This window comes from Pelobates fuscus, chromosome 1, assembly GCF_036172605.1.
Source record: "Pelobates fuscus isolate aPelFus1 chromosome 1, aPelFus1.pri, whole genome shotgun sequence".
NCBI classification, from domain to species: Eukaryota; Metazoa; Chordata; class Amphibia; order Anura; family Pelobatidae; genus Pelobates; species Pelobates fuscus.
This window is the reverse complement of record NC_086317.1, coordinates 239,390,166-239,406,648: the sequence shown is the minus strand read 5'-3', so window position 1 is coordinate 239,406,648 and position 16,483 is coordinate 239,390,166. Positions and strand designations below refer to the sequence as shown.

Sequence of the window (16,483 nt, the reverse complement as noted above, 5' to 3'; positions counted from 1 at the left end):
AATTCAATGTCGTCCTTATCAGCTGCTGATTGAAGCATCAATCTTAGGCCCCTTGGTATAATACGGTTGTCCCAATATTTCTCTAATGCAGCTATTTCTAGCTTAATTTTCATCTCTTTAATAATGCATTTCTCTAATAAAAATATATGTTTCCTCCAATGAATACTGTCTTTGTTTAATAATGGTGCTTCATCTTGTTTCAAGGCTAAATCAATTTTGCATTGATCTCTATAAGTAAAAAGAGACATAATGTCTCTAGGTGCTGCTCTTCCCCTTTAAGGAATGAGAAATAAATGATTTGAAAAATACAGGAGAGCGCACCTTCTAAAAAAGTAAATACAAACAAGATACAAGTAATAAAAGTAATAAATAATAAAAATAGTGGTATAAACGTTAGCAGCTAGACATAAAGCAAAACTCCTTAATGATCATGCCCTAGTATATAGAATTCAAAAAATGTCAGCGCTATATATGGTAGCCCATACAATGAGGCAACCTGTAACAATGTGCAGAAAAAAATCGTCAACCAAAATTCTGTGAGTTCAATAGTAAATAGATAGAAACACTTAAAATCCCACAGTAGTCTAGATTTATGCACTAGAAATATATAAAAACTTGTTTAAGAGTCCATATAGTCTTATAAGGGAGTCTTGAAGGGGTTAATCCTGTGTTGAGATGGGAGATACACTGTAGCTTTTACCTTTAAAAGATACAAAAGAAAACTTTCATAGTGTAAAACCGTTTTATTAAATCACAAGATACCCTTCCCCCCAAATAGGAACCCTTACTTGAACAAGTTGTGATAATTGTTTCCAATATATCACGAAAAACACTTTTGTAAAATCAGAGGCTGTGTAGCCGTTTACCGTCCGCTGCTACTCAGTGGTTTCAAACTTCCCGCCCGATCTCAGCGCTGATACGGTGGGTATTCTCCTGCAGCTTGGGAGCGTCAGTGTGTGGACGATGGTAAAACGGCTATAAGCATCAGACCTCTGCACCCGATATCACATCAACGCGTTTCGCCCCTTACACCGGGCTTTGTCAAGATAGTGAATCGTATTTTTCAGATAATGATATAGGCAGAATATCACCTTCTTTCAGCATTTCACATAAAGGGAACATCCAGTGTTCTAGCAGAATAGAGGACATATCAAGAAGGAAGGCTGGTCTCCAGATATTTTCCAGAAAATTGTGGAGCGATTTGATCAACAAAAAATAAACCTGATGACCTGAAGACTCAACAGAAAAGTAAACATTTTTGCCATGTTGACAATTCAGAATTCCAAGATTTTCTGTTCCTAACATGGAATTACCTGCTGGCATATGTTCTCCCCCAACAGTTCTTATCCCAAGAATTATTCAGAAAATGATGTAGTAGAACGCTTGGGTTATAACCATTATTCCATTATGGCCTAGAAGAATATGGTTCTACATTATAATGTACCTTCCAAATAGAAGTGATTAATCCTACCTTGTCAGGAGAATCAGCTGGTCCCTCTAGAGATTATAAATATCTTCAACCTGACGGCATGAGTTCTGAATAGTAAAGCCTATCCTTCAAACATCTATAACCAGAAGTATTAAAGATCCTGATCCAGTCTAAAAGAGTCTAATAAAAAAGTTTACACTAGAATAAATAAGAAGTTTGTTTCCTGATTCATTAGAGCTGTCTGTAATCCAACTCCTACAATCAAAGAAATGGTCCCATCGTGAGATTTATATTGGATGTTATCAGCTCTGTGTGAGTCTCTGTTTGACCTTTTTCTCTTCTCCAGTGTTAATATCCTACAATGGCAAACCTTGTTACAAGCATTTACTCATTCAACACCATATCTGGTTTTCCATTTGGATAGTCATTTTAAGACTCCCTCTCTCATTTAGATTAAAGTCTGCTTCTACTCCTAACATCAACCAAGAAATCTTATTACCAACCTTTTGCCGGACTCCTACAAAGGCGAAAAAACTCAAATGTTGTTCTCTGAATGTAAAGAGAGCTCTTTTGACGTATCTGGACAGAACTAAAGAATTTGAAAAGTCCAATAGACTATTTATTTATCATTGAAAGTGTAGCAAATAAAGGAGAGTTAGCTTCAAAAGTTACCTAAGAAAGATGGATTAGAGAAACAATCTTGTAGGCCACACATAACACATCGCCTCCTCCTCTACTCTAAGCTCATTCCACCAGAGTGGTATTCACATCATGAGCCTCTAAGGCATTGGCATCTCCAGAACAAATCTACAAGGCTGCCACTTGATCTTCCACTTACACGTTTCCAAAAAATGTAAAGTTAGATGTATTGGCTTACTGAAGAATCATCTTTTGAATAAAAGGTGCTACAGGTGGTGATGAAATTAATAAACCCCTTTTGCTTTTTTTTTTTTTGCTTCTGTATTTGTTTAACCCCTTAAGGACACATGACATGTCTGACATGTCATGATTCCCTTTTATTCCGGAAGTTTGGTCCTTAAGGGGTTAAGGTAATGTACTGCCTCTATACATAGGGGGTAAAAAATTATTTTACTTACTGTAAATGTCTATTAGAGGCAAGTTTTGCTCCCTTCCAATAAAATCATTTAGAAGTATCTTGGTTGGCTTGGGTTATTACTTGAGGCAATTTGTTCTTTTAGTAGTGTTCTACTATAGGGGGAGGAGGGGCTTAATTTGTAAAAGTTACTCCCTTGCCCTGCAAGAAGATGGCTACAGTTCTATAAGGAAAATGTACTGCCTCTAATCCTAGGAAAAAATACATTTATGGTAAATTCATTTTTGTTTTCTCATGTTTTTATATTTGTCAAAGTCAAAACAAAGTATTATTATAGTAATTTGTGTATGTTTTCCTGTAACAAATGGCATCATTATCTTTTCTCACTTCTGATATATATTTCAGTTTTTTTTTTTTTTTTTAACGTTTTTGTTTTTCATTGTGCTTTTCAGCCAAACAGAGCTGACTGGAATCAGAGAGGTGCTTAGAAATTATAGGGATCTTCATGATAACCTCATTCATTGGATAGAGACCACAAAATCCCAACAAGAAATGATGAAGCCTGGTCAGTCTGAGGACAGGAGAGTTTTATCGGAGCAGCTTAGCCAGCAGACGGTAATGTGAAACAAAAGTCCTTAATTTAGAAAACATTTAGAAAAAGAAAAAGAAGAATAACTATACCTCTCATTTTTAAGTTTGTTCTTTTTTTTTTTTTTTTTTTTAAATTCTTTCTTTTATTGTGCTGAAGGTAACAAAGATAACAATCAACTTTGCTTCGCCACGACAGCTGAAGCGAGCATTTCAATAACAAACATTTTTCATGGCAAATCAAAACAGCAAATTTTTTGTTATAAAGTGAACACGTGAAAAAAGACAGTAGTTTATATCGCAACACCTTCTATGATCGTTAAGTTATGACGTATGGTGCTACGGCTAAGAAGGTCTTAGACAGATTAATAAGATTGGTATGTAACGGTTGGAGACCGGAGTAAACTCCTAGGTATGCCCCAGGCCGGTGACGATTAGAGCTTGGGACAGTAATGTTATGCTATACAGGCATCAGCAGAGGGGGTAACTTTGAAAGAACAGGCAGCATGTCTAATGATACATTTACTGAGCAGCTTTATGGTAGCCTTAAGGGAACAGTTGAGTAAGCCACCCTCTCCTCTGCCTGAAACCGCACAGCAGCGTTATCCTGTATATTGGCTAAAGCATGCATGTTGACAATGAGCTGTAAATATAAGTTTTTGTTAAAATTCCGATATACATGCAATATTTTAGGCACAGAGAACTGAGCATTGTATACAATATAAGGTGAGAACAGGCTATGTCTACTCAATGTCGGCTATTGTTCGAGCTAAATGTCCACCTCGCTGCAGTTCCCTGCACAATAACAGCTAGGAAAAAGAGAAACAAACAGGAAATAAAAAAGAAAAACCAAGGAACCAGGAGCACAGAAGCATGGTATATAAAATAAAGTTAGTATAAATCAGAGCCAGTGATGGCTATTTAGAACTTGTTCAGTAAGTCACCAGTCATCCGATTCCCATGTTTTGGAAGAGCCAGGAGCGTGTTGGTGGGTAGTGTAGCAGGTTGTCTGCTCTGGGGGTCCTGAGTCTACCTCTTTGCGTGCATGGACGCCTCCAGCCCCAAAGTCCAGTGTGCATTTTCACTTTGTCAACCGGCAAATAGTGGAGATGATCATCTGGGCTGTGGCTTTTGAGCCTTCTCAGCACTTGTGAGCCGTGCTGCCCGGTGAGACTCTCTCGGTAGGGCTGTGTGCAGGTGAATCTTCGTGCCCCTCCGAGGTATCGCACGGCAAAGCGTCGGCTGTGCGATAAGGCGGGTTTGCGGCGATGTGGTGCCGCTTTACGTCTGGGTGTTCGGAGTGACAGCTGGTAAGTCTGGTGGCGGGGTGGGCGCTTCTCCTTGCTTGGCCCCTTCCTTATGTCGTTTCGGGGAACTGTTGTTTCTGCTTCAAGTGGCAGTGTGGCGGGTGGGTGACTCGCTTTGGGTCTGCACTCTATTCGCCTCCAAAAGTCTTCACAGACTCTATTGAACCTGGCCTCAAAGCCTTCTCTCCAGGCCTGCAGGCTCTCCTGGGGTTGTGGCTCGGCGGCCATCTTGGTTACGGCATGCAAGCTTTGTTCCGGCCGGGTACTCCCCTGCTGCAGACCTGAGGGTTTCTCCAACTGGGACCGGGATGACCGCCACCGGTCCAGAGGGGGGGGATGCGGGGTGTTGGCAAGGTTGCTGCTCGGCTCGGGTCCCGTGTCGGGAGATCGGCGGTTTCTCCAAGCCATCAGGCCATCTGTCATGCTAGGCCTTAGGTGTGGAGTGTGGTTGATCTTGATAGAAAGGCACTTTTTGGGTATCCACCAGCTCCCACTCGATGCAGCAATGAGCTTCTGTTATATTGGTCTGTAAAAAACACGTTTATGGCGAGTTTTCGTTGCTTTTAAGCTTAGCTGTGCCAGAGCTCTCTCCAAGAAAGTCTGGTCAGCTCGGCTGTCAGGCCCCGCCCCCAATGTTTGTTCTTTTTATGTGTAAATTGAAAGCGGAATGCACATTCATTTTTGTTTACTATATTTTTTATTTTAATTGAATAACCAATTTCATGTTTTCTTTTTATTAACACTTATTACACTCAGCTATCAGAAGGAAACATGCTGTGTACATTTTTTTTAACCCCTTAAGGACCAAACTTCTGGAATAAAAGGGAATCATGACATGTCACACATGTCATGTGTCCTTAAGGGGTTAAGGATATTAGTCTTATTGATTTAGGTATTTGTCTCCTTTTAAAGGCTCTAGTTGCTGAAATTGAACAGAATCAGTCTCGCTTGGATGATTGTCAGGCCTTTTCCCAGCAGTATTCGGTGTCTGTGAAGGTGAGTAATATCAATAAGAATCTGTTTATTCCTCTCAAAGAACTATTGGTGAAATTGGTGACCATCATTTCAATTGAATTTGGCATCCCTCTCTGCTTGGCATGGAGCTTACATAAAAAAAAAAGCCATGATAGTCTTTAAGTAACCCAAACCATACTAGTGACAATTCCTTTTTTGTGGGGACTGTAATATTCATATTTTTCTTCTTACAGGATTTTGAATTGCAGCTGATGACTTATAAAGCATTTGTGGAATCCCAGCAGAAGTCCCCAATGAAGCGCAGACGAATGTTTTCATCCTCTGATGTCATCACGCAAGAAGTAACTAGATAATTTCTTCATACTTTGGGCAGTTTCCTTGCTGACGGTTTGTCCTCATGCCACCTCTCTGTTTTTACAGTTCATGGACCTGCGCACCCGGTACACAGCCCTGGTGACTCTCACCACACAGCACGTCAAGTATATCAGTGAATCCTTGAGGAGAGTTGAGGAGGAAGAGGTAGTGTTTCATAGAACAATCTTGTCTCATTAGATGTGTGCTGTTTACCTCCTTAAACATCTCTTTTCAAACAATTTTTATTTTACTCTGTAATCTCCTCTTTCTTTATTAGTTTTAGATATAAACTACACACGTGCATGCAACTTGTTCCATGAATGCATAATACGGTATTCTAAGCATTTGCATAGCTTTTTTTAAACTGAACTGACCTCTGATAATGATATAATTTAATTTCTACATTTATTACAGAATTGGTTAGCACAATTAAAGTTGTACTCCAAGTACTGCGACAACTTCAGTGTTTTGCACTTCTCATCATGCAATTACCCTGTATGACTGAAACACTGCAATATTTGATATTACTGCCTGAACTGTAGCTCACCCTCTGGCAACGTCATTACCTAACATTGGCTTATATCAATTACTTGCATTGATATTCATTCATTGTTTGAAAGCACTCAATGCACTCTCTCAGCCAATGAATGACTGGCAGGGTTAGCATCTGAATTCAGCAACTCTGCAGAAGCTGATTTTCATTTAGCTGCCACTAGAGGGGGTTCAATGCCCAGCAGGAGGTGGGAACCAGATAAGAGGAGCAAAACTGTACTCCTAGCATCATATCCACTACAGTGGGCTGTAGTGATCATGATGCCTGGAGTAACCCTTTAATAGATTACATTTCTTTTCTTCCTAAAGGTAATAGAATTGTGGAAGGGAGAGTGTTTCCATCTCATTGTGTTTCGTTGTAAATAATCCCCGTTCCTTAATGTCACCATAAACCCTGATTTCACATGGCAAGCTTTTTGTGTAATTGCAGAAAGTTTTGGAGGAGGAAAAGGAGAAGCATGTGGAGGACATAAAGAATCTCTCTAGCTGGGTGTCCGGGCTGTCACAGGTGCTTTCTCCTCCTCGAGCAAAGCATCCTGACCTAAGAAAATCCATTTCTGAGCAAAAGGTATGCCACAGCAAGAATTACTAAGTCTAGTTCATGGAATTGTGTGATATAATATTATAAAGAAGTGTGTATATATCTTCTTATATGTAATATTATAAGCCCTGTGTGTCTGTGTCTGTATCTATATCTATCTATCAGACTCAAAGGAATCCATGTTTATAATGGAATGAGGCAAAAATGTGATTCTTTGTTAAACTAATTTTGCATATGCCCACCCAGAATCCTTTGTGGTAGTAACATCACTGCAAATTTGTGATTTGTGTGGGAAAAGCAAGTCTTATGGCTTGACTGGTGTGCAGTTTTTTGTTTATATATATTCCTGGGACTCTCTGCAAGTCAAGGCTAAATAGGGTCCTGGAATGAGGCACCTGTGACAGGGAGGGGTGCAAAACCAAGGAGTTGGCCTGGACTCCCAAATATACAATATATGCAGCCCTCTTGGTTCTGTTTGTATATTTGGGAGTCCAGGCCAACTCCTTGGTTTTGCACCCCTCCCTGTCACAGGTGCCTCATTCCAGGACCCTATTTAGCCTTGACTTGCAGAGAGTCCCAGGGAGGAAGTATTTCCCAAGTAAGTGGATTAATCTCATAAGAGCAGGCATTAGGCTGCTAGGATATGACCTGCCAACAATGGGGTACATTGACGTTGTGGCAGGCTAATGCAATATATGATCATATAATCATATAATATAACTAAACCCCCATTATTTTTTGCATAGGCGAGGTGTTTTTAAATAAAACTATTACAATCTCTAAGATTTGAAATCATTGTTTAGTGAATAAGCGAGTGCGCTGGATTCTGTATTTTGTGTATGTATGTATGTGTGTGTGTGTATATATATATATATATATATATATCTCTAAACAAGGACGAATCCAGGATGCACTCTCAGGACTTAGTGAAGAAATCTAATTTATTAAATAATGTGCATACAGCCAAAAAACAACCGACGTTTCGACCCCTGCGGGTCTTTCACCTTGAAAAAGACCCGCAGGGGTCGAAACGTTGGTTGGTTTTTGGCTGTATGCACATTATTTAATAAATTAGATTTCTTCACCAAGTCCTGAGTGTGCATCCTGGATTCGCCCTTGTTTATATATTGAATGCACTGTGGATGGCCCCCAGGCAGGTATATTGGATATACAGATAAGGAGAGTGCCAAGCTATCTACTTATTTTATTTATATATATATATATATATATATATATATATATATATATATATATATATATATATATATTCTAATTTCTATTTATTTTTATTTTCTTTATTTTTTTCCTGCACCATTATAGGAGATGTTCACTAACCATTTCAGTCCCTGACCAAATTCTTTCACAGTAAAATACATTATTTTACACTTAACCTACCATAAGCACTGCAGTCTGTGTGGTTGCAATGGTGCCTTTCCCATTTCTGAGTTAAGCTTCTCTTTTGACAGTTAGAATCCATCTGGCACTCGCGTTCCTCACTCACTGTACTGATTACGTGGAAGTTACATATCTGCATTAGAAATACTTCATCCATATTCAGATAACATTGGTTAGCTAGGAGTGTCCTGTAATACTTCCAGTCAATCAGTGCCATCCATATTTAAATCCATATTTAAACAAAATTGACACTGATAATGCAGAAGTGAAACTTTAACATTATGTCACCAGCAAGATAAGGGCTAGGCTGCATGTGCATGGGGGGCCATCAGTTTGTATAGATCACTCCAAAGTACCTAGGAGATGGTGCCAAAAGCCTACTGACTTTTATGTATGAGGGAGCCAATGTGATGTTTTAATTGCTTTGTATTTAGAATCAGGAATTCTGACTGTGTCAGTATAAAAGCAATAGTAATTACTGTGTGTAGAATCAATTTTAAACGTTTAAACTCTGAATCCTATCTGTTTCTCTATTTTAGGCACTGGGAGAAGAACTTTTATCTAAAAAGGAGCAGATTTTGGATTCTGTGAAATCCATGCAGATCTTCCTGGCTAAACACAATGATAGGTGAGCTCCTAGCGTTGAATGTGAATCCACCATGGGAGCTCACGTGTGTGACCTAGTTAATACTAATTTCCCTTCTCTGTCTCCAGACTGTCACCTGAAGAGAGGGAAAACATCTCTTCCCAAATTCTGGACCTGAAGGAAACGTACGATCAGCTGTGTGACGAGTCTGATCACCAGATACAGCAGCTACACACCCAGCTGGCAAGGGAGGCTGAACAGAAGGTACAGAACAACTACATGGGCTTAAACACATATAACCTTATTTACTTATTTATATACATAGGAGTATGTGTTTGGATATATTTAATATGTATTTGTTAACATGCAGTTGATCTAGCCGTTTAGGAAACCTATGAGGTTGTATGTCTGTCTCTGTTGTTTGTTACAAAATTGCATGTTCTCATCCTGTTGTGTGAGGAGAGAGAGAGGTGCAATGTCTTAATCAGGTCGGACTGATTAAAGAAAGGATACTTACATTTTGGCCATTATAAATAAAAGCTCATTGTAAGCCCACGTTAATTTATTGTACCCTTTTCTGAATATTGTTGTTGTTTACAAAGCAATAGCAAATGCAAACTATTTACAGTTGTTTTTTTTACATAGCAAAAATACTGCTTTATTGAGATAAGCTTTTACAACCCTTTTTAAATCAATATATATTTAACTTTAAAAACAAAACAAAAAAAAAAACCTCTGTTGGGGGCACCTTTAAATGCGTATTTTGAAGAAGTAGTCCTGCTGACTAGTACAGCTGTGCCTCACGCTCCTTGCATGCTAATAATACACTATGACTGAATACCACGTATAGCTAGACCAAAAAGCTGCCTTCTGTTGTTCTCTATCTCAATGACTGTGGTGTAAAAGCTAACCACGTATATCTGTGTTATTGTTGTCCCTTTAACTAAAACAGTTTTGTGTTTTGTCATTTAACATATCTTGTTTCAAAGTGGAGGACTATTAACCAATGAAGCGGAAAGTTAACATTTGTACTGAGCACGATGTGTCCTGTTTGTCAAAAAAAAAGTTTTAACTGGCACCCCTGCTTATGAGTTTCACTAACAATTCAGATTGTACACATAAAACCACTCCTCATGTTTAAATGGAATGGAGCCCCTCGCCCTTTTTTGGAGGGGGTTCCTATTGCAAACAATGCTGGCATGCTGGATGCTAACACTCAAGCTTTTCCTGTGTGTTGTACATCTCTGCATAAGGTTCTCTTGTCTCTTTCGTTCCTATGGCAACCGCCACACCTTTGGTAAGTAAATACCTTTATATTCCCCCTCTTTCTTTAATTCAGTGAGTCATTAGGCAAAATCAATATTTTTTTACTTGTTTTATGTTGTAGATGGCCATCTCTGAGATCATGTTAATTACTGTAAATAATGTTAGATGGTTGTAGCTATGGTGAGATTGGTGAGAGAAAACCGTAAGCCCAGTGGTTGAAGTGGGATAATCTGCTGCCTAGCAATTGCATGGGTTATGGTGGGGAAGTTAGGATTTTAAGAGCACATATATTTGCTGCTGGTGGTGGGGTTAAATCTATCTATTTTATAGAATTTGGTTATATAGATCCGATTCTCTTAAATATTTGTTCCTTCTTTCTATACCTGTTCTTTTCGTTTCCTTTATCAGTCATGTTTGTGTTTGTCTGTAATACTGTACCAATTGCAAACCAGTTTTCACCCTCGATTCAAAACGTTTAAAGTTCTGCTGCTTGAAGCTTTGCACTTGGGCTGTGTAAGGTGCTTGCTTATACCTTTAATCTGTTGTAGGTGTAGCTATAATGATTTAAATGCATGGTAACTGATATTCTGCTTTGTAGTTGTAGACCTGCTTTGTGTTATTTCTACCCAGCAATTTAGTACAGATTCAATTTTTTTAAAATAATTTTTATGTGTTCAGTGCATGTACATCCTAACTTGTACTTTGTCTTGTTTTAGGAGGGTCATGTAATCGCTGGTGTGATAGACCTTGGATCCATGGAAATCTTCCCCATCTTTTGTGCTATGCAGAGAGGGTTTGTTGATCAAGACACCGGTCTAATGCTTTTGGAAGCCCAAATGGCAATTTCTGGTTTGATTGACCCTGCGAGAAATGAAATTGTATCCTTAGAGGAAGCTGTGCAGAGGAACATTATTGATCAGAGGCACGTCCAGATACTTCAAGATTTCGGAGATACACTTAAGTTAATTGATTTCAGTAAAACTGGTACCCAACACATTCTCTCTATTATTCAAGCAATTGAAGAAGGGAAAATCCAAGAAAGTACTGGGCTAAACATATTAAATATTAGCTTTGGAAGGTCGAGTGTGACTTCTAGTGACTACCTTGCTGTTCTAGATAAGGCCTGCTATGACAAACTCATTACTAGAGACTTCAAGCAGAAATTAGAGATGTCTCCCAGAAATCTTATTGACCCAAATACCGCTATGAGTGTGAATTTGTCAGAATTATTGCAGAGTTGCATTGTGCATGAGTCCACAGGACTTAGACTTCTTCCAGTAAAACAATTAGCAGGTGGAATGGTATGTCTGAAATCTGGAAAGAATGTTAGCATTTTCAATGCAGTTCAAGAAGGACTGATTGACAGGCAAGTGGCCATTAGGCTCTTAGAAGCCCAATTGTTTGCTGGAGGAATCATTGATCCAAAAACTGGGCACTGTTTAACTGTAGATGAAGCAACAACATGTAATTTATTGGATCAGGATTTAGCTCATGCTCTTTTTGTGAAACAGCTTCAGGGTGGAGGCATTATTGACACAGTGACTGGGCAAAAAGTGACCGTGGATGAAGCAGTAAAACACAATCTTGTATCTCCCAAAATTGCTTTGATTGCTCTAGAGTCACTGGGGAACTTCAGAGGTCTCCTATGGCCTGAGTCAGGAAACATTTGTCCCGTTTCAGAAGCTCTTCAAAAAGGAGTTATTTCTTCAGAGTTGGCTTTTAAAATTCTAGCTAACAGGCAAAACATTCATGGCCTTTATGTATCAGAAAGCCAGGATATTCTGTCTTTGGAGCGAGCTGTGCAGTCTGGTATTTTAGATGAAAATGCTGCCAGATTCTTGCAGTCCACAGTAATTCCTGACATTATAGGCAGCCAGACAGCAGCAGGAAGCATCTCAGAGTCTGGAGTTCAAGCACTCTCAGTATCTGTAAATAGAAACCTGTATCCTGCCGAGAGCGATGCTTGGGAAATGCCCAGGAACTCACAAGCAGAAAATGACAGAAAACAGTGGTCTCATCTGATGCAAGATAACTACATAAACATTCACAATGGACAGAGGGTGATCATTATTGAATGCAAAGATGGTGCTTCTGAATCCACATTGGTGGCCGACACACAACATTCCAATAGTAGTGATCACAACAACATTACTGACAAAAAAGTAAACAAAGATGTGAGAGGCTATGAACATCTTGACCGTTTCAAAGAAAAAAACACAAACGAAATGGCTGACTTCGAAACAGATCAGCGCTTTCTGCTCCCCAAAGGTGACAATGTAACCACACATCCTAAAACAAAAAAATTAGCCACTTCTAGGTTTCAGAAATCTGAAAAAATCACAAAGCAACAAGAAGCACAATTTAATTTCAGTGAGGATAAGACATTAAATCTCAATAATTCCAAAACATTACCAGTTAAGAGCCCTCTGGAAGATGACCATGGGTTTGCCGAGGCAGCAGTCTCTTCCCTAGGTGAGGTGAAAGATTCTGATAAAACCTGTACAACTAATAAAGGTTTAATTGTTAAACCGACATCAACATTAATACTTGATGAAGCAAAATCACAAATAACGACAGCTTCAGCATCACCTATGGAAATTGTGTCAGATCTGTTAGTTGATTCAAAAAGAAAAGATGTTAATCTCTTGGATTTGCAAAAGGAAATCATCGCTACAGAGAGTGTCCCAAGCAGTGAGAGTTTTACTCAAATGTTAACAGAAGAAAGATATAAAAATGTCAAATCTGAAGCTATAGTATGTACAATAAAGGAACATGATGAAGGAGACAGTTTGAAATATTCAAATTTTTCTGAAGAGTGTAATTTTGAAATGGAAGAAGAGGTCCTGTTAAATCTGCTGTGTGATCAGCTGAGGCATGGAGGCATTGTTGATGCAAATACTGGTCAAAAGTTGCTTTTAAATGAGGCACTTGCTTTGGGTACCCTGTCCAGCCACACTGCTCTTAAACTCATGGAACGGCTCGGCCTGTTTTCTGGTTTTATTGATTCACAGACATGTGAAGTGCTAACTATTCAAGATGTAATAGATGAAGGTCTAATGGATGAAATGCTTTTGCAGAAGGTCCTCGCCTCTGACAAAGCAATTAGTGGTATTGTGGATGTTGACAACAATGTGCTTTATCCTGTGCAAGATGCATTGAACATTGGCCTCATAGATGAATCTGAAGCCAGAAATATTCTGGAGGTTCAAGTCATCACAGGTGGAATATATGACGTAAAAAGAGGTAAGAAGATATCTGTCACATTGGCTTCCAGTTTGAATCTGGTACAGGCTGCTCACAAAGACACACTTATTAAATTAGAGAAAGCTTCTAAAGGAAAGAGTGCAGACAAGGGTACTAAAGAAAAACTGATTGGCCTACAGTTTGAATCAAATGGGATTCAAGATCCACAGTCTAAGAGAACACTGTCAGTGGTAGAGGCTCTTAAGCGTGGTGTTGTTAGCAGAGATGAAGCCATTCTTCATTTAACCAAACAAATTGCTGATGGTGGAATAATTCACAATATATCAGGGATGAGGTTTTCTGCGATTGATGCTTTGAAACATGGATTCATTGATCATGATTTGTTTGAAGAGCTTGCAGAGTTTGAATGCCTCAACCAATTTTCTCCATCTGAATTACCTGAAGAAAAAAAGCCTCACAGTACAAGTTCCCCGACTTTGCTTCATATAAAACCAGGTAAACGTATCCCATATGCAGATATTTTAAAGAAATGTAAAATTGATGTTATAACTGGACAGAGATTCCTAGAACTTGGTCTCCTCAAGGAGCATAAAGAAGACATTTTGCAAAATGCTCCAGAAGCCAAAATAAGAGGTCCACCACAGCAAAAACAGAACACAAACATTCCATTGAGTCAACAAGGCGTTGACACGATAATGAAAATAGCAGACCATCAGTCCTTTTCACCCATGCAAGTGCACATGAAGGATGCAGATAAGTTAAGATCTGATACTGGCATTGAAGAAGGCATTATAGAAAACAGGAAAGTCTGTGATCAAAACAGTCCAGCTACAGCAGTAGCTGTTGTGAGGGATAAACAGTCTGTTCATATTGCCCCTCCCTTGATTTATGACAAAAATGAGACAAATGTTTTTCACATGAATTCACTAAATGCAAAATTAAATGGTGCATCTGATGTCTGTGAAGACAAGGGACCAATGTCCCCTAGTCATGCTGTAGGTTTCGAATCAGTGACTGGTAATGCCAGGAATTTGCGGACTGAGGGAGGCTTACTCCATCATGATGATAATTCTATCCGGAAACCAATAGAATCCAGAAGTTTTTTGCAGACAACAAGGATTGAGGAAGCAACATCTCAATCGAAAGTTACAACACAAGAGTGTTTGACCAAAGATGGAATCTCATTGATCGATGTACCTGATTTCTCCTCTGCTGTAAAAGTAAGTGACTACAATAAAACTCACGTGCAAGTCATAGAATCTAGTCCTGCAACAAAGGAAACCACAACAAGCACTGTATTCTCTGAGATGATAAATAGTAAAGATGAAAAGCAGTTGCCAAGTAACGAGCTTCCATGTTCAGTTTTATACAAGACAAATGAAGGAATATCAACACAGGAGGAAATATTTGAGAAAATACAAATGAAGATGGAACCTCTACCAAAAGACACAAATAAACGACCTTCTGTTCAACCCTTTTGGTCAAACCAGACTCGTGAAGCTCAAGATAAACTACATATTCAGTGCGTACCAAGTGATGGAGACATCTCCTTTATTGACAGGTACTCACTACCTGTGGATCATGTGTCCTCTCATAACATTCTAGCTCCGTCAGGTACACCACCTGTAAATAATGCTCTGCAGCAAGTCGACAAGGGTCCAGAGAAAATGGCATCATTCCTTCTGCAACCGGAAAAGGACTTTAAGGACAATTGCCAAAAATATAATGCATCTGTAATGCCAGAAACCGAGCTGGAGAAACTAGGATTCACCAAACCTCAACTCTCCCAAGATTTGCAAAGCTCTCCTATGGATAGATTTCCTCTGCACACTGGGGAAGTCAGAAAATTGACAGAGGAAACACCCAAGGTAAACAGTGTTTTATTATAAGCAATGTGACATGCATGCAGTACATTTTCTATAAAGAGATTTAATGCCAAGATTAAACATGCAAGGTCAGTCAAGAAGTAAACAAACTAAAAGCTTTTTAAAACTGTGTATAAATTTATGAAGCATCCTAAGCCTTTCATTAGCTGTTTTGTTGTTTCTTTTTTGTTTTTTTAATCCATTAAGGACACATGACAGAAATATTCCGTCACGATTCCTTTTTATTTAATAAGTTGTGTCCTTAAGGGGTTAAAAAAAAGCTATAACACATTGTTTACACCTTGTTAAAAGATATGTAGCTTGACTAGTTAAATGGACTTTTTTTAGCACCATAACCACTGCAGCTGGAAGTTGTCTCTTGACCTTTATCTTAAAATATCAGCTTCATTGCACAAGCTTTAGCCCTTTTCTAGTAACATTGTCTATGGAATTCTGGCGTCCCAATTGCATTGGGTAGGGAACCGAGCTGTGTGTGCTCACAGCACAGCTACTGCAAGTAAAACTGGCTTGAAAGTATGTGAGTAGACTGCATCAAGTCACTCCATACAAATACTGTAAAAATTTGACTACCCCACATTATCTTATTGGAAAGAGGTGGAAGCTTGAGTGCTATTTTTATGTTTTGTGCTTAAAAATAATCATCGCTGGGTGACAGACCCATTTAATAAAGGAGGCTACGAAGTGTTGGTGCCTTCTGATTTCATGTACTAACTGTGCCCTCTTGTGGCAGAAACCAGTACCTGCAAGCTTAATGTAGGTGAATTTATTAAACCCATAATTAGATTTTCTTTAAGCATCATAGCTGGGATATAGCTAATTTTTTTTTATTATTTTTTTTTGCTTCTTATTCATTACTCTTTGATTGCTTTTGTGTCGTAAGAAGTGTTGATTCTGGGATGTTTGAGCATCCTGATTTTTAGTACAAAGTTACATTTGAGTTGTGTTATTTTTCTTTCCTAAAATTCCGCTCTGCCTTTATTCCCCCTAAGCAATATTGTGTCCTGTGGTGCTGTGAGCACACAGCATGAACATATCCATGCACAGACACCTTTGTTAAAAGAATTATGTGTTGTGTCAGGTGGGCCACAATAAGTAAAGTGCTGTAGCAGTGTTTCTTTTGGAATCACCTTGAATCGTAATTCATTTGACCAATGATCTAGATAGTATTTACTTCACCTTTCTGAGTGTAGCAGCTGTTCTGTATAAGTGGAGGTTCTCAGAGTCTCTCCTCATTACAGGTAGAATTCTCTGAATTAGAAAGGCATCAAGAATAAATGTGCTATTCTGCAGTGTGTTTACATATAAATGTATAAATGTATTATAATTGATAATATTTACTCCACAAT

At 38.8% G+C, this 16,483-nt stretch overlaps 1 protein-coding gene across 21 annotated transcripts in view; it reads left to right on the top strand.

The window, feature by feature from the left end:
- The window catches only part of MACF1 (microtubule actin crosslinking factor 1), a 225,181-nt gene that overhangs the window by 76,500 nt on the left and 132,198 nt on the right, over nt 1–16,483 (top strand). For 19 of the 21 annotated variants that reach the window (XM_063455716.1, XM_063455724.1, XM_063455759.1 and 16 more), the window contains exons 29-36: nt 2,936–3,098; nt 5,291–5,374; nt 5,587–5,694; nt 5,774–5,872; nt 6,690–6,827; nt 8,735–8,823; nt 8,910–9,045; nt 10,764–15,119. In XM_063455716.1, the coding sequence (XP_063311786.1) occupies nt 2,936–3,098; nt 5,291–5,374; nt 5,587–5,694; nt 5,774–5,872; nt 6,690–6,827; nt 8,735–8,823; nt 8,910–9,045; nt 10,764–15,119 (5,173 nt within the window). The remainder of the gene's footprint in view (nt 1–2,935; nt 3,099–5,290; nt 5,375–5,586; nt 5,695–5,773; nt 5,873–6,689; nt 6,828–8,734; nt 8,824–8,909; nt 9,046–10,763; nt 15,120–16,483) is intronic. The other 2 variants (XM_063455732.1, XM_063455698.1) reach the window with 1 other exon arrangement.